This window comes from Astatotilapia calliptera, chromosome 18, assembly GCF_900246225.1.
Source record: "Astatotilapia calliptera chromosome 18, fAstCal1.2, whole genome shotgun sequence".
In the NCBI taxonomy this organism is placed as follows: Eukaryota; Metazoa; Chordata; class Actinopteri; order Cichliformes; family Cichlidae; genus Astatotilapia; species Astatotilapia calliptera.
In genome coordinates this window covers 1,694,731-1,718,949 of record NC_039319.1, presented here as the reverse complement: position 1 = coordinate 1,718,949, position 24,219 = coordinate 1,694,731, and the positions used below count along the sequence as shown (strand labels likewise).

Sequence of the window (24,219 nt, the reverse complement as noted above, 5' to 3'; positions counted from 1 at the left end):
ACATCACTGACACCGACGTTTAAACCTGCTCCCATTCAACGGCACCGCCTGCAGAATATTCAGGTGAAATGTCAGAATAAGAAAATGCTTTATTTCCAATATTACTGTAGTTATTTTTGGGAGCGCTCAGGTTTAGAGTCCTGTAAAGGATCTGAACTCACCGATGACGGAAAGTCGCAGTCACACTTCATGTGCAGCTCTTATCTGGTTTTACTTTACCTTCATTAACCTTTGAACCAAAAACTCAGGACCGAAAAGAACGAGAAAACAAAAAAAAAGATCTCTCTCACACACATACACAGAGAGACTTGAGACTGCTAGAAAAACATTTCAAATCCACAAAACATATAAAATAACTTAAAAAAATATTCAAGGCTGCAGGATAACAGAAATATACAAATATAAGCTCTTATTGTGAAGTGTAAGTGGAACTTCCGTCTCCTGCTGTTGACGCAGCCGCAGTGCGCTGCAGGGACTAAAATCCGGCGGCTGCTGCCTGTTTTCGGCTGTTTTCGGGCTCTTCCGGTCAGCATGGCGCACCTGCGGCTCCTCCGCGCGGCGGTAACGGAGCGGCTCGCGGCGGCGGCGGAGGAGATCCTCGTGCTGGTGGAGAGAGTGATGGTGGAGCGCGAGGACGAGCTCATCCGCCTGTACGCACCTACGAAGCCCGCGACTGTCGGCGGGGACGCGCACACAGGTCCGGTCCAACGTGAGCGAGCTTCTGGTTCTGTTGTTTATTTTTCACAATAAAAGCTTCAGCGGAACGAAAACTGACAGACCCGCTAACGTCAAACTTCCTCACCTGGTTCCGCCCCCTGACGTCACAGGTTTGAGCTCCTCTGAGGGTGAAGGAAACACGCTGAATAAACTCTTTCATTAATCGGGTGATGTTTGACTCGAGCCGGCTCCAAGCTCTTTGAACAAATAAACAAACGTTCTGTTATTTCTGCTTTGGTTCGTTATCAGGGCTAGTTTTAGCCCCTCCCCCCCAGCTTCAGTGAGCAGATCAACACAGGCTGACCTGATGGATTATAATAAATGAGTGTTTAATGTGCGAGGCTTTCACACTCTGAGTATAAAAACGAATAAAGACAAACGCAGGTGTTCTGATTTAATCATCGTAAAAGGATTGTAAAGTTGCTTTCAGACAACAGTCAAAGTTTCTCACTGAGGCTCTTCAGGTAGACTTCAGACCCTCCCACCTGCACTGAGGGGTCCTCCAGAGATCTGATTGGTCAGCAGGCAGGGAGACCTGTCCTGGGCTCGTCTATGGGGAGATGAATGGGTTAGCTAGCGTGGTTAAGTCGCCATGGCAACCTACACTGATCACACCCGGTGGCGAGCAGGTTATCTTCAGTGTCAGCTTAAAACTGTCACGTTCTTCCTGATTCTTTTATTCACGGCAGGGGTCTCGACCTCCAGTCCTCGAGGGCCTGAGACGTTTCCATGTGTCCCTGCTGCAGCACACCTGAATGCAACTAGTAGGTCATTAACAAGAGTACAGAACTTGACTGCATGCTGAAGTGGCGACCCCTAACCCCACTCAAGTAAATGCAAGAAAATTCAAGTGTTTGGAAAAATGTCCTTCTGACAATACATTTATTGCACCATGTTCATTCACTAATGAGCTGCTCGTCGATTTGTTTTCTGCAGTTTGTGGTTCTGTTTGTTTTCTTTAAGCTCAAGAATCTTGTTTCAAATATTCTCCAGAAATTAAAAAAAACACGCTCTCGTCCTCTGCAGACACTCAGCACCTCCAGGAGTCTGAGCCGCCGACCATCAAGCAGGAGCAGCAGGAGCAGCAGGAGGAGGTGTGGGTCGCTCCTCAGGCAGCAGAGGAGGATGTTAAACCATTCAAGCATGAGCTGCCTGAGGAGGAGGAGGCTCAGATGGTGGAGATAATGAAAGACGAAGCCCAGCCGAGCACTTCCTGTGAGGAGCCCGTTGCTCCTCCTCCGCATGGTGCTCCTGCTGTTGGTGAAGGCAGTGGAGGAGGTGGGACTTCCTGCAGCTGTAAAGTTTGCGGGATGAAGTTCAGCTACCGGGGCTCTCTGCTGAACCACGCCGAGACTCACGCCGCCACCGAGTGCTGCCTCTGCAGCGTGTGCGGCGAGCCGCAGGCTGACCGGCAACGCCTGCTGGAGCACCTACGGACACACCTGAAGAGCCACGTCTGCAAGTTATGTGGGAAAAGCTTCCAGCGGCGGGTGGAGCTGAAGGTGCACACACGCAGCCACACGGGCGAGAAGCCTTTCAGCTGCCGGCTGTGCGGGAAGCGATTCACCCGCAAGAACAACATGGAGATTCACATGAGGACGCACACTGGCGAGAAGCCGTACCACTGCACCATCTGTGGGAAGGGCTTCAACATCACCTCCTCCATGATCCGCCACGCCCGCACGCACACCGGGGAGAAACCCTACAGCTGCCGCATGTGTGGGAGGGGCTTCACGGCCAGCTCGGACATGAAGATCCACATGAGGACGCACACGGGCGAGAAGCCCTACACCTGCCCCGTGTGCGGGAGGGGCTTCGCTCTCAGCACGCCACTTAAACACCATATGAAGCACCACACGGAGGAGCGGCCGTACTGCTGCAGCCACTGCAACCGCTGCTTCAGCGACGTGTACACGCTGCGGCGCCACATGAAAAACCACGGTGAGAGTGCGGCGTCCTGACGGGTGGCGAGGACTGTGGGCGGAAATCACACTTCCTGTTTTAACCACAGATTGGGTGGTGCCACTCCGTGAATCAGGACTTTTTTTTTTCCTTTTATAATCTGGATTATTTATCAGGCGCTGCGGGGTCGACTGCCATTTGCTGTCAGTTACGGACCAATGAGAGCCCAAAAGTGGAACGAGGTCACGTGGGCTCGAGGACGCCGCAGACGCCACGGCCGTGACTTATTTCCTGTTAAAGTTCTGGAGGCCGCATTCACACCTGGTGCACTTTTAAACCTCCACGCAGTCTCACGATGATAAAAACCTGCGTGGTGTCTGCAGACCGCGGCTCACGGTTCACCTGCAGAAACACTTCTTCACGCCCTCTGGATCAGTGAGGCCCAGACTGTGTGTCATGGCCCTCTGGTGGGCCCTGAAGGTACTGCAGGCCGGACTGAGAGCTCATGCGCAATAAAAATCTCAGCTCAAAAGAGTTTAAAATCTTTAACATTCACACTTTCTAAACCTTTAGACAAGAAGAAGATTCAGTTTTGTACTCCTGTTAATTCTGACAGGATTTGGTTGATGACATCAGATTTTTCCATGAAAGTTTTCTTTTGAATGCCAGAAGAACTTTTTGACTCAGGTTTTACATTTTAGCTTAAAAATTCCTTTAAAATTTACACTGAAAGAATGAAACATCCACGGGACGTAAACAAGTTCCTCGCTGCTGTTCCTAAGTGATCGTTTTAAACATTTCTCAAAAGACAAGATTCAAAAACAGCACAGACACACAGGTCACGTGTCAGTTTCCTCTCATTTTAGTTTTTATTAAAGGCGATGCAGAAGTTTGAGACCCAATAAAATTTTCTTTTCATGTGATTTGCTTTGATCTGTGTTCAAAGGGAACCAGAGTAAATATGGTGTCAGTCTGATCAGAACTGATATTAATATTTTGTTTTATTTAAATGTTGGGATTTTGTGTGAAATATAAAAAATGAATGCAGTGACCTCTGACCTTTTCAACAAATAAGACATCACTTTGTATATTTTATATTCAGGAATCTTTTGATGCACAAAAAAGGTTTAAATAAAGTTGATACAGGAGCTTTCACACAGCAGCAGCCCAGATGTTTTCAGGTGTCGCTTGATGAGTTCACCTGCTCGGCCCTCCGTGTTCGGTTTCATGACCTCAGGACGTCGGCGGTTAACTTTTGCGTGGTTGGTCTGGATGACGAGAGTTGGCAACAGAAAACACGTCAAACATTCGGTGTGCGCAAGGACTCAAACACTCTGTTTAGGAGGAAAAGCCCACGGATGGAAACATGCATGTAGTTATTCCCTCTTTAGTTCCCGGAGTTTTCCAGAGTTTTCCAATTTTCAGTCTTATAAAAACAAAAGTAAAAGCTAACCCTGCAGTTCCTCTAACGTCCACTGGAGGCTCCATGTTAAAATGTTTACAGTTAACACCTGTACAGGGGGAGGATGTTCTTACAGCTCACCTGTTTACATTTATTAAGGCTTAAGGTTTGCATTATTAGAGGCGTGGCCTCTTTGACCAGCAGGTGGATGGTGACAGAGGTGGGTGGAGCCGCTAGCTGTCTGCTGGGCTTCACTTAAGCTAACCCGACCCCTGGACCGTCTTTGTGGTGTTGGGACCCGATCCTCCAAATGTGTCTCCGTCATGCCTCCAGGAAACCAGCATGGCAGCCGTTGTAACACTAGCGCTAAGGCTCTGTGGCGTTTACGTCCATCTTTGTGTTACAGTCTGCTGAGAAAACAGGAGCACACGCGAACAAACTGTAGGAATTTATTTATTATTCAAATGTTACGTTTGGATTTACAGGCACGTGGGCACAAACAAGAACAAACACTCGGGTGGTTCAGGTCCTCACAGGGCTGCAGACGTGCGGCCCTGCACGCCGCGCAGCTCGCACATCACTGTCTGAGGCGACGTGGGGGGCGGTGCAAAACGAATAAGCGGTTCATTATAACTTAAAATACTGTTTATACATCACGTGAGCTGCACCACCTGCAGAGCGGCCGAATGGATGGAGGAGGGAAATAAAAACAGACAAAAGCCTCCCCAGCACTGGTCAGGGGAGGGGGTTTCAAAATAAAAGCACAATAGTCTAGTGGCATTTTAAATTCTGTTTGGGACCTGATTTTTAAACAACAAAAAGAAAAACCTGCTTCAGTACCGACACGAGGACAAAATGAAAGCATGGACGCCCTCGCAGGAACTTTAATATTAAGGCACAAAAACACTAATCAAAAGCTACTTTAGCCACATGTGACTTGTTAACTCCATTCAGTGAAATGACTGGTGAGGCAGGCCACGCCCACTCAAAAAACAACCTGATTGGTGAGAGGGTGAAAACAAACACGAGAATCAAAACACAAACGTAATGGTGTCGCTATGAGGCAGCAACACTGAGCCTTGTATACAAGCAAGCATAATAATAATAATAATAATAATAATAACTAGGCACATGTGATGAGATATTCATATTTATAGATATTTATAGATATTTATGCTGGAGGTTCCCGTTGATTGATTGTGATGGAGGCTGTTTGCAGGGTGGAGAAAATCAGCCCGTCCTGAATCATCAGATATTTACACACGACAAAAGTTCCTCACTCTGTGTCAGAATAATAAAAAAACATTCACACAAAAATAGAACATTTGAAATAATTATTATTAGCACCAGTGTATCAGATAAAACTCTCGCTACGCAAAATGTACAAAGTTGCATAGTGTTGGATCGAGCCTGGAGCGAAGCGTTAACGCGTGACAGTCCAGACGGGAGCGTTGAAGCGTGGAGAGCGCGCCGAAGACGAAGCAGGAAAAGCCCCGAAAACACAAAACTGAAAAGACTTCCTGCCAAACACCTGCGACAGCTTATCGACACCGAGGAGCAGCAATGCTCGCGTCGCTCTCCCAGATCGTCTTGCGACAGGAAATCGTCAAGAACATCGAAATAACATCGAGATTTCATCTCATTGCAAGAAAGAAATCAGCGTTTTAGAGCCATTCTGGGTAAAAACGCTCACTCGGCATTTTATCTTTTTAACAACATCCTGAATCTCACATCTCTCACAGTCATGACGGCGCTTTCATTTTACCTTCGTAACTCGAGAGAATCTCCCAGGTTTACATCTTCAGGCTCAATATTCCAAGTTTTACATTTTTAATTTTTTGCAAGCTTGACGAGAAATCTTGATATCATCGCGATGCGTCGTCTAGAAACGAGTTTAGTTTTGAAATGTTTTTGGATTTCTGCGGTTCGTCGCGGAGCGGCCGAGTTTGCATCTTTAACCTGTTTGGAGGAGAAAACACTGTCGGAGGAGGTGCAGGATGAGGAGGTCTCCTGCTGTTTGCATGGGCACGTAGCTTCAGAGGAAAAGCGAGGGTTCCTTCACTGTGTTTGCCGGTTAGAGGAGGCAGTGGCGTTCAGTGAGCGGACGCTGCGAAAGCGCCCCTGGGCACGATGGGAAATGGCTGGTGGGACACAGAAAACAGAAATGTGGGCAGAGCTTCCTGCGTCGCTCAAACTTCCTGCTGTGGAGCAGACGGCTGCAGTCACGTCGGGTTTGTGGTTCTGGTTCCTCCGCACGGCTTCTCGACGCCGTTTAGTTCGTTCGAGCGTAACCACGCCCCTGCGTCTCGGGAAAAAAAAAATCAGCTGCTTCTCGGCGGCTGAAAACGTGATCATGGTTTCACACGTTGGCTTCTGTCTCGTCAAAGAAAAAAAAATCTGAAACAAAAAGTGTTTTTGGTAAAAGGCGGCGTGCTCGCCGGAGTGTTAGATGTGAGTGTGGGGCAAGGGGCGGGGCTAGAGGAAGAGAAGGGCGGGGTTAGGGTTAAGGATTCTCCAGGGACTGCGTGTTGAAGCAGCCTTCGGGTAATGTGTTCTTGATGTCGTTGAGGTTGGCGATGTCGGCGCGGATCTCGCGGATCTGCCGGTCATAGTCGTTGATCATCGCCTCCTGAGTCTGCGCCACGTTGTTCAGCTCCTTAAGCTTCTTCTCCAGGTCGCTTTTGTCCATCTCGCCCTTGGCCTTCTTCAGCGACTCGTCGATCTCATTCAGTTTGCTCAGGTCGATCTTATCGATGTTTCCTGCACACGAAACAAAACCACAGTTAGTTTCCCCGTCAATCGCTCAGTTCTTTAATTAAAAAGGCAGCGTTATGGTTTCTCCCGAAGAAACGAGTCATTCTCAGAAGTTCAGGTGCTGCAGCTCGACTGGTGTTCTTACCGAGCTGGTTCATCAGGTCCGTGATGACCTTCAGGACCGTCTTCACTGTACTCTTCGCTTTGCGGGCGTTATCCTCGGCGTCCTTTGCACTGTTTGAAGCCTGAGGACAGGAACACGGATGTTAAACTTTTTATAATGTCCGGAGAAAGAGTCTGAGAGTTCAGTGACGAGCGAGTCGTACCATCCCCGCCATCATCATGTCCTGGTCGGCCTGGGCCTTCTTCTCCTTGAGCTCCTTCTCTGCGTCGGTCAGCTGTGCCATCAAGTCGTTGACCTCGTTGTCGAGATTGGTGGTGTCCTGGAAGGCTTTTTCCGCCTCCTCTTTGGTCTTGGCGGAGCCCTGCGAGGACACGAGTTTAATCACAGTGAGAGGAGAGAAACCGGCGAGCTGACACAGGCCAATGACGAGCCGCCGCTTTACCTTCTGCACATTACTGGCTATCCTCTCGGCGTCCTCCGCCTTGCTCTTTGCCTCTCGAGCATCGACGGCAGCGTTGCCCAGCGCCTCCTCCGCCTGCCTGGTCTTCTCGTTGGCGGCCATGATAGTGGCGTTGATGATGGGGATCTTCTTCAAGGCTTCCTCTGCGGCGGTCTTGTTGTCGTTGACCCTCTTATCAAAATCTGCAGGAAGTCAGAGAGAAAAACCCCGCAGGTGGACGAGGATCAGAGTTACGTGACGAAAACGGCTTTATTTTAAATCTCCGTGCAGATTTTTACCATCTCACCCGGAGCCTGAAGCAGAAATGGTGCATTTCAGGAAAATGGAAAAGGGGACGCATTACAAACTATTAGCACCTTCAAGAGGTTTTTTTGTTGTTAAAGTCAACTCAAAGCCTCGATGGACAGTTTTACAGGATTTTTTTATTAATTATCTTGTTTTGAACGGACCAATAACGCAGCACGGACAGAAACCGGTGAACGGCGGACACTCGGGTACCTCTGAGGTTGTCCAGGATGTCCTGAGCCTCCTTAAACGTCGCCTGGCCCTTCTTCGCCGCCTCCTCGGCCAGAGCTTTGGCGGCGTCGGCTCGAGCGAGCAGCTGATCGGCCGTCTGTTGCACAGGAAGAGGAAACAGTTTTGTGTGTTGCGTTTTTTTCTCTTGAGAAGCTCCCAGAGGCCCTGAACTCACCTGCTGTTCACTTTTGCCTTTATCCAGCAGTTTGCGCACTTCCTGCTCTTTGGGCTTCAGGTCTTCTCGGAGGTCGTTGTACTCCTTCTCCGTCTTATCGATCAGCTTGTCGACGTCTGCCGCCTCCTTCTTGATCTTATTGGCATCCTCCTGAAAACAGAAACGTGAGTTACGACACTTTTCCTCCGCTGTTTCACATTAAACTGCGGCGTCCATCTCTCACCTCCAGGGCCTTGGTGTCGATCTGCGGGAGGCTGGTCAGGTTAGCGAAGAGCTTCAAAGCTTTGTTTCCGGCCTCCTCGGCCTCGGTCTGAACCTTGGTGGCCTGTTTCTCCAGCCTCTTGGCCAGTTCCTTCGCCTCGTTGTACCTGGACAGGACACAAAACACAGACGATCAGGAAGTCTGCTCAACGACTCTTCCTCTTCCATCTTTGAAGGAAATGTCTGACAACAAAAATCACTCTGGATCTGAAGCCAGCTGTGAGACCAAAGAACGAGCTGTACGTTTCTGTCCTTTCCAAAACGATCTGATGAACAGCTTGCTGGATGCACGAGAGCCCGTGTGGACGAGCTGCAGAGCATCAAATAACATTAAAAGAATCCCAAAAACTTCAGTATTAATTCCAGCGATTGGCATTATTATGGTATTATAAAGGGATGAAAAATGACTTTAAGAAGCAAAGTAACGACAAAAGGAAAATGACTGAAGGGGCGGAGCTCTAGACTAACGGGTCGCCACGGTTGCACTGGTGCCGCACCAGCAGAAAAGTTAGGCGCACCCAAGTTTTTCAACCGCATTGCTGAACACCGCAGTGTTATAATAAGAGAATGAATAATACAGAAAACAGATTTGAGATGAGAAACTGTTCTTGGAGTACACACACACACACACACACACACACACACACAGCGTGTGTGAGTTTTATTGTGGTGGAAGCAAAACAGCGACGCTCAGAGGGAATTCATGACGATGTTTATCAGATGGTTCAGTGAATTTTGGTTGGCGAGAGACAAAACCTGCAGCTCAGAATCAACACAAAAAAGACGTAAACACAGCGCGGACCCGACGCATCAGCGAGCTGTCGGCTTCCAGCCCCGACGGCGTGTCCGTGTACGGGCCGTCGGGTCAGAAAGCCGAAACAGAAAACTGATTCTGATGCTTCGGGTCTGTGTTTCCGTCTTTGTGTGGAGTCCGTGTGCCTGCTCTCATTTACTGTTTGTGGAAATATTTAACCTGAGATTCTGGCGTTTCTGGCCAAACACGGTTATACTTAAAAGTCGATTCAGGATTAAATGAATCGATATCGCTTTATTCAAGCTACTCACCTCCCTCTCTGCCTGCACTTTCAACTGGACCACGGCCAATCAGAGAGGTCCCGCCCCTGACTATCTCTGATTGGTTTAGACAACGATAACGTGCGTCTGTTGTTGACCACACGGAGACTTTCAGAGTTGCAGACACTTTTTCTTTTTTTACTCAAACAGTTGGTCGATGCGGTGCGACCTAAGATTTTTTTAGTTGCACCATTGAAAAATTTGGTCACATTTGCACTCCAGAGCCCTGGGGGGAGACAAACTGGCCAACAAAATGGGATGCAAAGAAACCACCAAGGAGTTCAGAAAGTTACTATAAAAATAGTTAAAAATGAAAAAAAAAAAAATTCCTCACAGCTATAATGACCAGGAGACACAATATGACCACAAAGAGATGCAAAATGACCACAGAGCCGCGTATAATCACTACAAAGGTCCCAAGAATGAGTCGAAATAAAGCAAATTAACCACAAGAACAAGAAAAAAATAGAGACTCAAAAAAAGGGATGGAATAACTGAACAGATGTGACCGAAGATTCAAAAAACCACAACGTGGACAAAACCGAAGCAGAGCAACCGTGAAGGATGAAAAACAAATGAAGGGGAGACGAAACCTCCAAAAAACCTCCACAGGGCCAAACCGAGGAGGATTTCTCACACAAAGCAACAAAAACCTCACAAATCAAAAACAAAAAGGCAAAAACCACCTGTAACCATGACGGCAGGGAAAAACTAACTAAAGTGAGGTTTCGTCAGGCGGTGGGACGTACTTCGTGTTGAGCTCCTCGATCTCCTCGCTCGTTTTCCTCTCTTTCTCCAGAGTCTTCTGCAGCAGGTTGTATGCTTTGTTGGACGTATCGTTGGCGTCTTTGGCGATCCTCTCAATCTGGTCAGCGTCCATCTTGTGTCTGCAGGGAGAAAAGTCCAAACGGTTTGTGTCTTTGACGAGTATTCAGGTTAAGGTCAGGCCGTCAGCGCGTGTTGATGACACGTGTCGTGGGGTCTTACTTGTCGGCGAGCTTCCGCGCCTCCTCGGCCAGCAGCGTCAGGTTGTTGGGCGCTCCGGTGCCGCCGGGCGGTTTGATGTCCTGTCGATGACATCAGTCGTGTTTTATAAAAAACCCCAAATGCCTTAGAGCTCGGTTAGTCGCCATGGAAACAGCACCCTCACTCACCACTTTGCTGATGGCGTCCTTGGCTTTGTCCAGCTCCTGGCGGGCGCGGTCGATCAGGTTCTCGGCGTCACGTACTCGGCCCCGGGCGAGGTCGGCCTGAGTGCCGGTGTCGTCCACTGTGTTTCGGATGCTCTTCAGACGGTTCCACTGAGTGGTCAGAGTGTTGTTGATGCCGTTTAGGCGGTCCAGCAGGCCTTGGTCCGCTTCTGCGGGGTCAAAGGTCACAGACATTCAGTCTGGCTTTCTGCTCAGCAACAGGAAATAAACTGCAAACGTCAGATCTCAGTTCAGGTCTCACCTTTGCTGGCCTTGGCCTCCTCCAGCAGGTCCATGATGGCCCTCTCTGCCTCCTTCAGACGATCCTCGAAGGCCTGATCGCTGACGGTGTCCTGACCCGAGCCGAGGTTATCGATCAGCGTCTGCAGTTCGTGAAGCTTCTGCCTCTGCTGGTTCACCTGGACGCGCAGACAGAAACGTTAGCTCCTCTGTGCGAGGAGAGCGAAGGCGTTGCCTCGGAGTCGGGCTCACCTTGTCTCTGACCAGACTGTAGCAGGAAGGACACTGCTGGCAGCCCGGCACCGAGCGGTTGTAGAAGTAATTCTCCTCACACATGTCGCACCGAGCTCCGACGAAGCCGGGCCGACACTCGCAGCGACCGTCCTCCTTACACTGACCCGACACGGAGCCCTCGGGGTCGCAATCGCAGGCTGCAGGAACAAAGACGAGGACGTCAGTCCATTAATAACAGCTCTCATACACACAGCACAGCTCGTCACCCTGAACGCTCAAAGGATTCTTAAAGTTACAGGACTCGGTTTTGTCTAACACACAGACTCGAACTCTGCCTGATGTGATGGAAGACGACGCGGCTCAGACCTGCAAACTGCAGGCTGAATAAAGTTGAACTTTACAGTTTGTTAGAGCAGAGAAGGTCTGAGTCTTCACTGAAGCAGGTGCTGCAGCGTCCAAGTGTGCAGGAATGCAAACTGGGATCCTGCCTTTCAGTCCCAGTTTACTCCACACTAACAGACGGCGCGCTGTGACATTACAAACTGCTGTGTTTACCTTAAACAGGTATCAGGGTTAAGGAAGTTCTCAGAGGATCTATTCTGGAGCCGTACAATATGATATCAAAAACAGCGTGTTGGCAGGTTGGATCTGTGCAGGTGCAGAAACTAGATTTAAACACTTCCTGGTGCACGGTGCACCTCGTGCACGCAGTTGATGCAAAGCCCTGAAAAGCTGATCATGGCTTCATGTTTCTGGTTCTAACAGACCTGAGCCGGTGCCTGCTGACCTCCGACCGGAGGAGATCCACCAGGATCTATTCTGGGTCCTGTTCTGTTCACGTAACGCTAAAACGTCACAGCGATGGACTCGCTGTGACATTATCGAGTTTCCTCACGTTTGCATCCAGACACGCTGAAGCCGAAGAAGTTGGTCTCGCAGCGCTCGCACCGAAGGCCGGTGACGCCCGGCTGACACTCGCACTGTCCCGTAACGATGTCACACTGGCCGTTGGTGGAGCCAATGGGATTGCAGTTGCACCTGTGGGGGGGAAGTAGAAGAACATCATCTATGAGTAAACAACACAATGAAACACGTGCATGTTTGCGTTTTCCTGGAAGAATTGCTCAGAATCGACTAATCACAGGTTTCCAGTCAGCTGGAAATGAAAGAGAATTTAAAGTTTATCGCTGTAAGCGTGACTAAGACTGAGGTTTCGTGCCGTGAGCCCGTGAAGGCGCTCAGAACCGAAGCACAGCTACAGATGTGTGGGCGTGTTGGACGCACCGCTCGCAGCCATTCCCGCTCCGCAGGTTGAAGAAGCCGGGCATGCAGGCGCTGCAGTCGCGTTCGGCCACGTTGGGGAGGCACTCGCACTGACCCGTGCCCTGAGAGCAGCTGGTCTGCTGGTTCCTGGTGCCGAGCGGCGAGCAGGCGCAGGCTGGGGACAAATCAGAGATCACACTGTTTCCTCGCTGCGCTCGCAATTCAAACATCACGGGAAGGATTTCGGTTTTGGACTCCTCTTACGTTTGCACTTGTCGGCAGGCTCGGGGGCCAGCGCGTTGCCATAGAAACCCTCTTTGCAGCGGTCGCAGAAGAAGCCGTCGGTGTTGTAGATGCATTTGAGGCACTCTCCGTTCTCGCGGTTGCAGTTTCCGACGGCGTTGGGGTCGATGTTGCCGCTGCACTTGCAGCTCCGACACGTTCGGACTACGCCGCCGTTCTGACCCAGAGGGTCGCCGAAGAATCCATCATCGCACAGCTCGCAGCGCTTACCTGCACACAGGTGAGGTCACGTGATTGGCACACGTAACAGTTAATCAAGGAAACCTATTTTTAATCACTTCATGAAACCTACAGGGCACCGGGGACACGCCCGACACCGGCACAGCATGGAAGAACAACACACCTCACACTGGACTAATGGCTACTCTGAAAGCTGAGGTACGAGGTACTGCTATGCAGTTTGGAAATAAAGAACAGTACAGTCTGGGAACCATTAGCTGACAGTTTAGCATCTGGTACCTGTAGTCCCAGTGGGGCAGTTGGTGCACACCACCTCTCTGGTTCTGGGAACGACAGCGCAGGTGGCTCCGGGCGGGCAGGGACATGGCTGACAGTCACCTGGCGTTCCCTGGGTGGCGTCGCCATAAAAACTGTCCTGGCAGCGCTCGCAGCTCAGACCGGCCGTGTTGTCCTGACAGTCGCACGCTCCTGGGTGGAGGACAGAAAAAGCAGCCCTGAGTATTAATGAACCCATCACTCAGCCCTCTGTGACGCGCTGACACCACCCTCACCTGTGTTGGTGTTGCAGGTCTCGCTGTGGCCGTTACAGTTGCACGGCTCGCAGGAGCTGAAGGGTCCGAGCTCCGGCTGGGCGCGGCGGTATCCAACCGTGCACTGCTCACAGTGCTGACCCTGGTAACCTTGAGGACACGTGCACTGCTCCACCCAGCGGGCCGGGACACCTGGTCCCCGCCTTGCTGTCACCAAGGAGACATCATCCAGGTAACCAGCACCTGGAGGGTGTGAGTGATTAGTGAACAATAGTAGACGATAAGAGTGTGTGTGTGCGCGTGTGCGCGCGTGTGTGTGTGTGTGCGTGTGCGTGCGTGCGTGCGTGCGTGTGTGTGTGTGTGTGTGTGTGTGTGTGTGTGTGTGCGTGCGTGTGTGTGCGTGTGTGTGTGTGTGTGTGTGTGTGTGTGTGTGTGCGTGCGTGCACGCTGCATACTCCTGTCGCTGTAGGTGCCGCGGATCTTGATGGCCGTCAGGTTGTGGAGAAGTTTGTAGAATTCGGCGTGGCTGATGGTCGGCCTCCAGGGGTAATCTGTGCTGTCGTGGAGCCTGAACCAAATTTAATCCAGACCAAAGACAAAAGCATTGAAAAGGAAAATCAGATTATCAAATAATCTACAGGGTTTAAATCAGCTGACATCATCAGCAGATTCTGAAACAAATCCTGAGAATCATACAAATATCACAGCTTCATCCAGATTATTTGCAAAACAAGGAGGACAAAACAGATTACCACCAAACCACTAACTTAATCCAGATTAAGAGAGTATTAGTGGAGTTTAATAGTAATCACCCCGCGTTCACAATTCAACTAATCATTTTAAATCTTATGACCAAAATATTTTCAATTTAATCCAGATTAAATGACTATGAAGAAATTAACAGCAAATAATCTGTGTCAGCAAAACATGTCAGGGACTGCAACCAGACAGTCCAGATTAAATCAATCTATGTGAACAGGTTGTAAATAAAAACTGCATGATTATGTTCAGATTATGAGTTTAATTTACACCCAAAACTCCAGATTAACGCTGAGAGCAAACGTACTGGTGCAGATTATCTGCTCCAGTTTGCTGGATTAAATACTGGTTTTCACTGGGAAAACAACACACGGCGCCTCACCTGAACACATATGTCTGCGTGTTCTCATTGGGGTAGGAGTTGCCCTGGGCGATGAGGGGGACGGCCACCCGCAGGTTCGCCCCCTCTAGCACCAGATCCTCGGCCGACAGACGGCTGTCCCGCCGGTCCACTCGGAAGTTCAGGGTCAGGTTCTGCCCATAACTCAAAACCTGGTTCCCCAAAAACTTCTCTGTGACACAGAAACGAGTCAGAGTCACCGACCAATCAGCAGCAGCGTCACACAGGGACAAAAACAAATCCATGTTTTGTTTCTTGCCTCTGAGGTGGGGCCTCCACCTGTGTGTGGACTCCTGGGTCTGCACCCAGAACGCCCACCGGATAATCCACAGACGACTTCTACAGAGTCAGAAACGACCAAACCGCCAAAATAGGCCACCCCCCTCCTCCTCTGCTGGTGTGTGTGTGTGTGTGTGTGTGTGTGTGTGTGTGTGTGTGTACCTGGTGCCACAAAGTAAATGGGGAAGTAGTCCTCTGAGATGAGGAAGATTTCCTGTCCGCTGGATGACCACTGCACCTGGCCCCTGGCTCCATCACGCTCCTGACCAGTCCACTGCTCATCATCTAACACACACACACACACACACACACACACACACACACACATATTAGCGCATGTACAGTGGAGTTAGAGTGGGGTCATCTCTGTCCTGAGTGGGGCTTGCAGGCAGTGTTACCTCTGCTAAAGTCAGATTTGATGGTGTGGACGCTGAAGCCGTCGGCGCTGTCGCACACGGACGAGTGCTGGAAGCAGAAGCATGGCGTGCAGCCCTGAGGGTTGTTCTCATCCAGGTTAAAGTAACCCAGCTTACACCTGAGGGGCACAAGCAGCAAGAACACACCTGTGACGTGCTGCTGCACGAACTGCACTTTCACTCGCTGCATGTTAACGGAACGTGTGTGGGCGGGGCTGTGGGCGGGCCCCGCCCTGTGTGGGCGGGACTGTGCGTCACCTGTCGCAGCTGAAGCCCTCCACGTTGTCTTTGCAGCGACACTGACCCGTGTTCACGTCACACTCCTGCGTGCTGCCTGAGGGCGAGCAAGAGCACTGCCTGATGGGGGAGAGAGAGAGTCAGACTCATCAGGTTTTTTGTTTGTTTGTTTTCTCTTTCTTTTGTTGTTGTTTATTTGTCTGTTTTGTTAGCTTGGAGAAAAAAGGGGCATAAGTTCTATCAATCTGTAACAACCATGATACTTCCTAATAAAAGATGTTTGAAACAGTTCAGTCAGCAGGGGGCGCTCACAGCTCAGTGGTCATTCTCCAGCAGCCAACAACACTTCAGCTCATGTAATCGTGACCCTTGACCTGACCCTGTTTCCTCCTGGGTCAAAGTTCAAGTTCTTCTTCACTGAAACGGGGTTTAATACTCCTGACGTGGGAGAACGTCTCCTCTTTGGACGGTTCAGTTTGTCTCTGAGACGTCCGGCTTCTCTCTAACAAGCTGGCGCCGTGCAGCTGACAGCTCCGCTCAGCAGAGTCGTATCTGACCCACACAGGAACGCCACGGCTCCGTCACCTCCGGCTGGACTGCCGGAGCTCTGTGGACGCCCGGCTGCTGGACTTCAGAGAAAAAGCGTGTCAGCTCAGAGGACGGATCAGCTCGGCCTCTCACCTGAAACCCAAAGGTGGCCGGGCTCTCTGTTACTGCCCCCCACATAAAACCAAACACAGGACAATTTAAATCTGTCTTCAGTCCTGATTTATGTCCAGTTTTCTTCTGCTCCGACTTTATTGTTCCAATTTTTTATACATGATTTCATTTTTTAAATGTTTCTCACGTGGGGCAGCTCGGTGTCGCGACCCTGAAGAGGATGAGTGGAAGAGCATGGACGGATTTTTCACATCATTGTGATTTCTGCTGTTTTTCAGTCGAGTCGTGCTGCTGATGTGTTTTCTGCTGTTTCTGGAGACCTGGAATGTAAATGCGCCTGAACTGGGAAACCTCCTGCTCTTTCAAACCTGCTGCAGAAGGAAACGTGACTTCCTGACCGGCTGACGGCTGACGTCAGTCACCAAACAAGCTGGAAAACCAGCGAGTGACAGAGATACTCAAAGTGTTTGCTGTGAGAGAGCCGTGCACCCAGCAGGAGGTCAACCTGAGCTGATGACCTCTGCCGGGCCACGCTCGCGTGTCTGAGCTCAGCTGATGTTTGGGGTTAGCGGCGTACCTGCAGCCGGCCTCCGTCAGGCTGTGGTGTCCCGGCTGGCAGCGGTCGCACTTCTCTCCGGTCACTCCGGGTTTACACGCACACATGCCGCGGTCATCACACTGAGGGGACACAGAGCCTGCACACACACACGCACACACACACACACACACACACACACACACACGTTAACCTCCAACCACATGCAAACAATCAGCTGCATTAATGAGCCGTCGCAGTGCAGAGCGGGTGGAGCAGCTGGCTCACATTAGGCGGTGGTTTCCTGCTGCGCTCCGTTAAAAACTGCTGAAAACCACAAAGTCCATGCCTGCGGTTTCACATGTTTTCACTCAAACATTTACAAAATCACCAAAACTGATCTTTAAACCTTTTCTGCAATTTGTGTTTCGATTCTCTGCAAACGACTCGACAGATTTCCTGAAAAATCACAACAGAGACGTCCGACAAACTGACACCAGAGAGAAAAACTGCTGCAAGGAGTCGACAGAATGTCAAGACGGGTAACAAAGAGCAAACAAGTGATTTCAACGTGCTGCAAAAACATCCAGAAGCATCACGAACACAAACATTTACCACATAAACACAAACAAAGGCCAAAAAAAGATCAAATAGAGAAAATAATCAGCAAACACTCGAAACAACGCGAGAACAAACGATCACACTCACACACACACACACACACACACACACACACACACACACACACACACACACACACACACACTCACACACACACACACACACACACACACACACACACACACTCACACACACACACACACACACACACCAGTGTGCACCACTCACCGACGGGGTTGCAGAGGCAGGGCAGGCAGCGGCTGGCGCCCGGGTCTCTGTAGTAGTTGTCGAGGCAACGCTCGCAGTTGGGGCCGTCCGTGTTGTCGGCGCAGTTCCTGCAGTGGCCGCCGTGACCGGTGGCCCGGTACAGCTCGGCGTCGAAGAAACACTCGGCACTCTTCCCGCTACACTCGCAGGCTGAGAGATGGAGAGTTTCACAATAAAAGACCCGAAACAGGTAACAGTGAAAAAGTTGAAGATGCACCAAAATCTCTCGTGACGCAGTGAAATCATCGGTGACGGGGCAAACGTGCGGCGGCAGACTTACGCAGACACTCGTTGGGGCTGTCGGCCGTCGCTCTCCTCCAGGGCCGGTCGTTGAAGAACGGTTGGCACTCTTGGCAGTCGTCGCCGGCGGTGTTGTGTTTACAGTTACACACCAGCCGTCCTCCATCGTTCCTCGCGCACTCGCTGGCGTGGCCGTTACACTTACACCTGGAAGTAGAGAAGCACACCTGTCACACCTGGACCAGGTTGCTGCTAACGCTCACACACCGTCATTAAAGCTCAACTCTTTGTTCAGTTTACTGTCGTCATTGTTTTCGCTCCCGATGAGGTTTTTCCGCTCTCAGCTCCGAGCAAAGGTTTTCTCAAACCTCCCGAGGGAGCGCAGCCACCCGCCTCAGCAGGACGGGACTTGCTCAGCAGCCACCTTTGGCTATGGTCTCAGGTGTCTCTTGGCAGCGAGCTGTTGGAAAAACTGACAGTGGGAAGGAAGAGAGGCCTGGGTTCGTGCTCCGAGCTGTTAAAGCTGCACCGCCTCGGGCTTACAGCACTGAGTCAGTGTGCAGCGGGTTTAATACTGTAAACGTGCAGACTTCAGCATGCAGCCTGAGCCCTTCTGGAGCTCACGGCACAGAACGAAGGAGCGATAAAGCAGCGCACAGATAAACAGTCAGCGCGACTCACGAGCAGCGCTGAGGAATGTGTCGGAGATACGCCGCCATCTAGTGACGCACAGATCCTCCGTGGGACAACACGTCCTTTATTCTCCTGCGGTGAGTGCGAAGGCTTCAGTGAGATGTCCCCACAATCACTCCTCAAGAGCAGAAGGAGGCAGTCTGTGGCCGTTAGCGGGACAGAGCCACACACTTTTGTGCAAAAGTCTCGAGTCCTTTCTTTATGTGCTGCTTCAAAGGAGCCAAACTTTACTGAGGTGCTCTCGAGTTCGGGATTTCTGAAGCTCTTTCAAAGTTTTTCTTTGGACCACCGAGCAAAGAACCAGTTTTAAGCTCTTTGTTTCCATCGGCCCGTCGCAAAAACATCGTCTGCTCCCATTTCTTTAGTTCAAATGAAAAATGTTAGAGATAACAGTTTGACAACCAAGTATTTTTACACCAACGAGGTGATTCTCAGAGCTGAAAGCCTGGCTCACCTCGGCGCAGAGAAAGGACACCTGTACGCATCACTCCGCGAGGCTCCTGCCTACGATAGCCGTAATGCTCCGATTGATTGTAAGTGCGCCGTATTTTCCAAGAAACACGGTAATAACGACGGCCCGCTCGCATGCGCTACCAAAAATAGTGCTTTGTTGTGTATCTGAGGGACGAAAGCCAAACCAGTTCCACACCACTGAAGCTGCAGCATTTTTACAAACCAGTTCTGGTTCAATCGTGGTTCAAGAGTTGGGAGTTCGCCTTGTAATCGGAAGGTTGCCGGTTCGAGCCCCGGCTTGGACAGTCTCGGTCGTTGTGTCCTTGGGCGAGACGCTTCACCCGTAGCCTGCTGGTGGTGGTCAGAGGGCCCGGTGACGCCAGTGTCCGGCAGCCTCGCCTCTGTCAGTGCGCCCCAGGGTGGCTGTGGCTAAATGTAGCTGCCGTTTCATTTCATTCATCCGTTTCATTCAACGATCTGCTTTCGCCCTTCTCATTCTCCGTCACCGCCATGTGCGTATGAAAACACTGCACATGCGTGTTTTACCCATATTCTATCGCCATATTTCATTTTCTTATCGTTGCCCAACATTATACCAGTATCACCGTGAACGGTTTGATATGGCCCAGCCCCAGCATGCACACTATAGAAGACCTGGACTGATCAGTGGAACCGTTCTGATGGGAAATCTGATAAATCTAGATTTGGTTCAGGGAGGAGGTCGGGACAGAGGTCCTTCTGTGCAACAAGGTGGAGGCTCCATCGTGGTTGGAGCAGATTTCAGCTGGTGGGATCAGCCTGACGGAGAAGAGCTCCGAACGATACGTAAAGAAAGCAGAGCTCACGCTGTGCTGAAGGAGGTCACACCAAAGATTCACTCACGAGCCCGTTAAACTCCGTTTTTGGATTAAAAGCTGTATTTTCACGTTTGCACACAATTCAATAAATCGCTGCGCCCGCTTCACAGCAAACTATAAAGATCATCGTCTCCGTGGCTGTGTCCTGGGTTTACACAGGATCAGAAACCTTCCTGGTTACACATAATTCACAAGACCTCAAAAACAGAAAGATTGTTGGAGGTTCAGTCGAACCCGAGCAGGCACGGAGGGAGAAGCATGAAAGAAATCCTGAACATCACACATGTTAAGCTGGATTTAAACCCTTTGCTCCCTCCCGGCCAAAACGTGAGCAAACGGGAAAAACTCCAGGTGATCTTCTGTCCAATGAGCAGCGAGCTGCTGCTTTCAGAAAGTCTCTACCTGCTTCAAGCTGCTGCACGAGTTCAAGGAGTTCAAAGGAGCGTTCATGAGCTGTGTGTTTGCATGAATGAGTCACTGGCAGAATTGCACAATGAAAAGTGTTGATATAATAAAGTGCAGATAAATCTGCCCACAGAGCTGCCAGCTGAGCACGCTCAGGTAGATCCAGGTGAAGGTGCAGAAGGAAAATCTCCTCCTGGGACAAGTAAAGGTTAAATCCTCCAGGTGCTCGGCTCGGGAATCGCCCCTTTTCTTCCATCCGTCACGGCTGTCGGACCGCCTCATTCCGGTTTCCCTATAATCTGGCCCTGCCGGCTAGGAATTTCAGGAATGCTGGCGGTGTAAGGGAAATGTGCTCCACATTCAAACAGATTATGGCTGCAGAGTCGTGCTCCGTGCAACACTCGAGTAATGCCTGTCGAAAACGAATTCTAGTGTGGATCCTGCGCCGGTCACAAGGAAGCGGACCACACAGTGACACGGCGGGACCTGACCGCAGAGCAGAGCTCCGCCGGAGGACTCGACTGAAAAACAGGACCTGCAGTGAATCTGAGGCTTTACCTTCCTCCCACCGCGAAGTCAGAGATGGCGTAGTAGTAGGACTTGAGGACCTTGGGGTCATTGAAGACCTCGTCTCCGAATGTGTTGAGCCGGTTCAGGGTCACTCTGATGTCGGTGGCCGTCACCCAGTCCTGCAACAGACACAACATGGATGCTGCGTTAGACACACGAGGGCAAACAGAGGAGCATCACCTGCCAACGGAGCATGCTCATACACCTGACCATGCTCTGATGTCCTGATTGGCTGGAAATAATTTATGTCTTTATGATCCAACTACTAAAGAAATATTTAAAACTATTTGGTTTTTCTCCCGTTTATCCAAACAGCTGGAACGATGTCACTGCTGGATGAGCCTCAGCATGTTTGTGCCGATTCTGCCCCAAGAGTGATTTAAGATCACACTGAAGAGAGCATGACTACCTCACCCAGTAATCTGATTACTTTAATTAAACTCAAAGCAAACGCAGGCGTGTGAAACATCCTGGTTTTTGTACTCTGCAAACAGAGAAGTGGTTTCAGTTCCAGCTGTGGGAAAAACAGTGACGCAGACACCAGCAGGCCCTCACACTGTGACATTTCCACAGAAATGAATTTATTTTCTTGGCCTTACGATACAAGATCCAGATGGAGGGAATTACTCAGGACACCTGTTGTGTTTCAGAGGATAAAGAAAGTTACTCAACATCCCGCCTCGTGGGAAAGCCAGCGATAGCTCCGTTCAGCAGGAAGCTCTTCAGGCCTGAAGCTTCGGAGAAGCTGAAGACGAAGCGACGGCTCGAGGGGAAAGTGGAGCTGAATATAAGCGAGCTGGCCCGCTGTCAGACCTGCTCCATGTTTGTCCGCCCACTCAGAAAAACTGTGACTTCGCGCATGCCTGTTAAATCCTCGGACAAGTGCTGGGAATGTGGAACAGCCTGCGACTCACAGGCTCGGAAACAGGAAGTTTACCTGTCCTGAGGTAATCCTGTGAAGACCCTCACAGGAAACAAGCAGAGCATAAAGCCTTGAAAGCACCGAGCACGACGGTTAAATGTTGATGTAACCGTGTCACACATGTAGCCTGGTAACACAGCCGACCGGCACTGAAACAACTTCCTGGGTTCATTCCCAACATGAGCAACACAAATAATCTGCTCTGAACACGACAGCCGGTTCCTGAAACATGAAGCTGTGCTTTCTTGTTATAGAGGCTACTCCATGACCAGGAGCTCCACAGACTCAGCGTGCCGGCCTCCACCACTCTTGGTTTTTAGAGCCAGATTTCTCCTTCACTGGCTGCCTGTTAAATCCAGAAATCCTGCTCCTCATCTACAAGGTCTTAAATAATCAGGCCGCTCTTCTGTGGACCAGGTGACCCTGAATCCTCCCTTAGTTATGCTGCAATAGACGTAGGCTGCTGGAGGATTCCCATGATGCACTGGGTGTTTCTTCTTCACTCACTATGTATTAACAGACCTCTCTGCATTGAATCATATCTGTTATTAACCTCTGTCTCTCTTCCACAGCATGTCTTTATCCTGTCTTCCTTCTCTCACCCCAACCAATCACAGCAGATGGCCCCGCCCCTCCCTGAGCCTGGTTCTGTTGGAGGTTTCTTCCTGTTAAAAGGGAGTTTTTCCTTCCCACTGTCACCAAAATCCTGCTCACAGGGGGTCATATGATTCATATCATATCATTTTCTCTGTATGTATTATTGTAGGGTCGACCTTATAATATAAAGCACATTGAGGACGGTTGTTGTGATTTTGCGCTGTATAAATAAAACTGAATCTAAATAAATTGAATAGAGGCCACGCCCCTAATGCAAACTAATCTAGGCGAGTTATAAAGGAATGCTGGAGCCTCCAGTGGACGCTACAGGAACTGCAGGTTTCTCACTTCCATGATGGCGTCCTGAGACCAAAGGCTGCTCTTTGAGGAAATGCTGGCCAATGAAGTCACAGCTATACTGTGTTTCCTCCTTTCAAACCCTCCACATGTGCATTACTAAGTTGGTCCCACAGTCCACCTTTATCCAGACACAAAACTTCTAAGATGCTCAGAGAAAGACGGCATTTATGCAGAATTAGCTGCCACGTAACTCTGTTACACTCTGATGTGATCGGTGGAGCGATATCAGCCGATTAGGAAGCTGTAAACTCATTTAAACGCTGATAAAACAACCAGTTCATTTTTTTATTGGTAATATTTTCAGTGTAACCTTTGACTATGTTTCAGTTCAGGCAGTCTGCCCCATCACATGACCCATCCCAGTTTGGAAAAGCGATCAGCCGAAGCCTTCTGGAAAAGCATTTTCACGGCTCGTCATTTCCTCCCTTGCTTCCTTCGAGCCTCGTACTTCCTCTCCGTGTAAATGAACAGATTTAGCTCTGCAGCTCAGCTCTAAACTTCCTTATTTGTCTCGCTGGCATCGAGCTATTTATACCAAAGCCAGGATCTTTTTGGAGGCGGCGGCCTGCCGGAGGCGTCAGACGGCTGTTTGTCGCTCTGTGACATTCCTGCTGTCTGTCATCTCTGAGCGGGAAATAACCAGCAGCTGAGAGCGTCCACCTCAACGGGCAGACGATCAACCATCACGCCGTTAAATACAGCCGAGAGCTGCTGGCACAAGTGTTTACAGGCCCGACTTTTCACCTCTAACTGTTTCTGAGTGAGCCGCAGAGAAATGCAACATCCCTGATTCACCCCTGCTGGACCATCCTCACCGAGGACTGTGGCCTTAGACATCCACAGGATCTTTATTACATTTAGATCGATCATTTTATTCTTTCCTGTCAGACTCACGTCTGCAGCTGCTGAACTATAACCCATCTGCTGACCAACGACACCACATTTACTCCACTTTGTGCTTCCACGACAAAAATCAGCCTTAAATGTCGCGACCGTTACATGAAAGTTAGCTAACATGTTAAAGTGGCTGATGGAGATGTCACGCTCCGGGTTTCTTTTCCTACGGTGGCCCCGAGGTGGGAAACCCCTTCAAAAAACAGAAAACACAACGTTTTGGAAAAGATAACGAGACATGGCAGATGCAGGAAAAGGACAGGAACAGTTTTTTATTTTTGAAATGAAGTGAACCAGACTTCCTGTTAGCTTGCTGATGTCATTTCCTGTCTGAGCTGTGTCCTTCGTTTCAAACAGACTGAGCTCAAAGGGTCTGAGCGCTCTGCTCGTTTACGGCATCGTGTTGGAATCGACGTCTTTGGGTTTTTAACCGATGTTTGGCTGAAACGAGCCAGCAGAGGGCGCCACCTCCAGTTACAGGCGCAGTGACAGTCTGTTCCCACGCTTTTAGGTGTGCGCTACAACCGGAGCTACAACCGTTAATGTTGCGTAACGTGGCCCCAGCAGGCTCACTGTTCCTGAGTTACACATTCTGGAAACACCCGGGAAGACACAGGTACGTCTGCAGCTAGGGCTGCTCGATTATGGCAAAAATGATAATCACGATTATTTGACGATATTTATTTAACCCTTAAGACCTACCATAGAACCAAGTCCGCCAGAGCTTAT

The 24,219-nt window shown here is 50.1% G+C and overlaps 2 protein-coding genes across 5 annotated transcripts in view; one reads left to right on the top strand and one right to left on the bottom strand.

Moving 5' to 3' along the window:
- Nucleotides 1–421: 421 nt before the first annotated feature.
- LOC113010293 (zinc finger protein 239-like) lies at nucleotides 422–3,651 on the top strand. 4 transcript variants are annotated; one of them, XM_026149310.1, is made up of 2 exons: nucleotides 422–697; nucleotides 1,744–3,651. In XM_026149310.1, the coding sequence occupies exons 1-2, from the start codon at nucleotides 532–534 to the stop codon at nucleotides 2,676–2,678; spliced, it is 1,101 nt and encodes a 366-aa protein (XP_026005095.1). In that variant the 5' UTR covers nucleotides 422–531; the 3' UTR covers nucleotides 2,679–3,651. The 4 variants fall into 4 exon arrangements, 3 of the variants coding, with proteins under 3 accessions (XP_026005095.1, XP_026005093.1, XP_026005094.1); XM_026149308.1 differs by having other exon boundaries at nucleotides 422–709; XM_026149309.1 differs by having other exon boundaries at nucleotides 642–1,481.
- An 807-nt stretch (nucleotides 3,652–4,458) lies between these two features.
- The window catches only part of lamc1 (laminin, gamma 1), a 47,331-nt gene continuing 27,570 nt past the window's right edge, over nucleotides 4,459–24,219 (bottom strand). The window contains exons 3-28 of the mRNA XM_026149130.1: nucleotides 20,706–20,836; nucleotides 17,780–17,946; nucleotides 17,461–17,649; nucleotides 16,654–16,771; nucleotides 15,438–15,536; nucleotides 15,162–15,298; nucleotides 14,926–15,048; nucleotides 14,467–14,656; nucleotides 13,781–13,893; nucleotides 13,347–13,568; nucleotides 13,075–13,263; nucleotides 12,577–12,825; nucleotides 12,334–12,487; nucleotides 11,945–12,087; nucleotides 11,068–11,246; nucleotides 10,838–10,994; nucleotides 10,540–10,745; nucleotides 10,373–10,452; nucleotides 10,135–10,272; nucleotides 8,274–8,418; nucleotides 8,051–8,200; nucleotides 7,858–7,972; nucleotides 7,342–7,541; nucleotides 7,102–7,260; nucleotides 6,921–7,020; nucleotides 4,459–6,781 (exon numbers count right to left, since the gene is read on the bottom strand). Of these exons, the coding sequence (XP_026004915.1) occupies nucleotides 6,525–6,781; nucleotides 6,921–7,020; nucleotides 7,102–7,260; nucleotides 7,342–7,541; nucleotides 7,858–7,972; nucleotides 8,051–8,200; nucleotides 8,274–8,418; nucleotides 10,135–10,272; nucleotides 10,373–10,452; nucleotides 10,540–10,745; nucleotides 10,838–10,994; nucleotides 11,068–11,246; nucleotides 11,945–12,087; nucleotides 12,334–12,487; nucleotides 12,577–12,825; nucleotides 13,075–13,263; nucleotides 13,347–13,568; nucleotides 13,781–13,893; nucleotides 14,467–14,656; nucleotides 14,926–15,048; nucleotides 15,162–15,298; nucleotides 15,438–15,536; nucleotides 16,654–16,771; nucleotides 17,461–17,649; nucleotides 17,780–17,946; nucleotides 20,706–20,836 (4,110 nt within the window). The 3' untranslated portion in view covers nucleotides 4,459–6,524. The remainder of the gene's footprint in view (nucleotides 6,782–6,920; nucleotides 7,021–7,101; nucleotides 7,261–7,341; nucleotides 7,542–7,857; nucleotides 7,973–8,050; nucleotides 8,201–8,273; nucleotides 8,419–10,134; nucleotides 10,273–10,372; nucleotides 10,453–10,539; nucleotides 10,746–10,837; nucleotides 10,995–11,067; nucleotides 11,247–11,944; nucleotides 12,088–12,333; nucleotides 12,488–12,576; nucleotides 12,826–13,074; nucleotides 13,264–13,346; nucleotides 13,569–13,780; nucleotides 13,894–14,466; nucleotides 14,657–14,925; nucleotides 15,049–15,161; nucleotides 15,299–15,437; nucleotides 15,537–16,653; nucleotides 16,772–17,460; nucleotides 17,650–17,779; nucleotides 17,947–20,705; nucleotides 20,837–24,219) is intronic.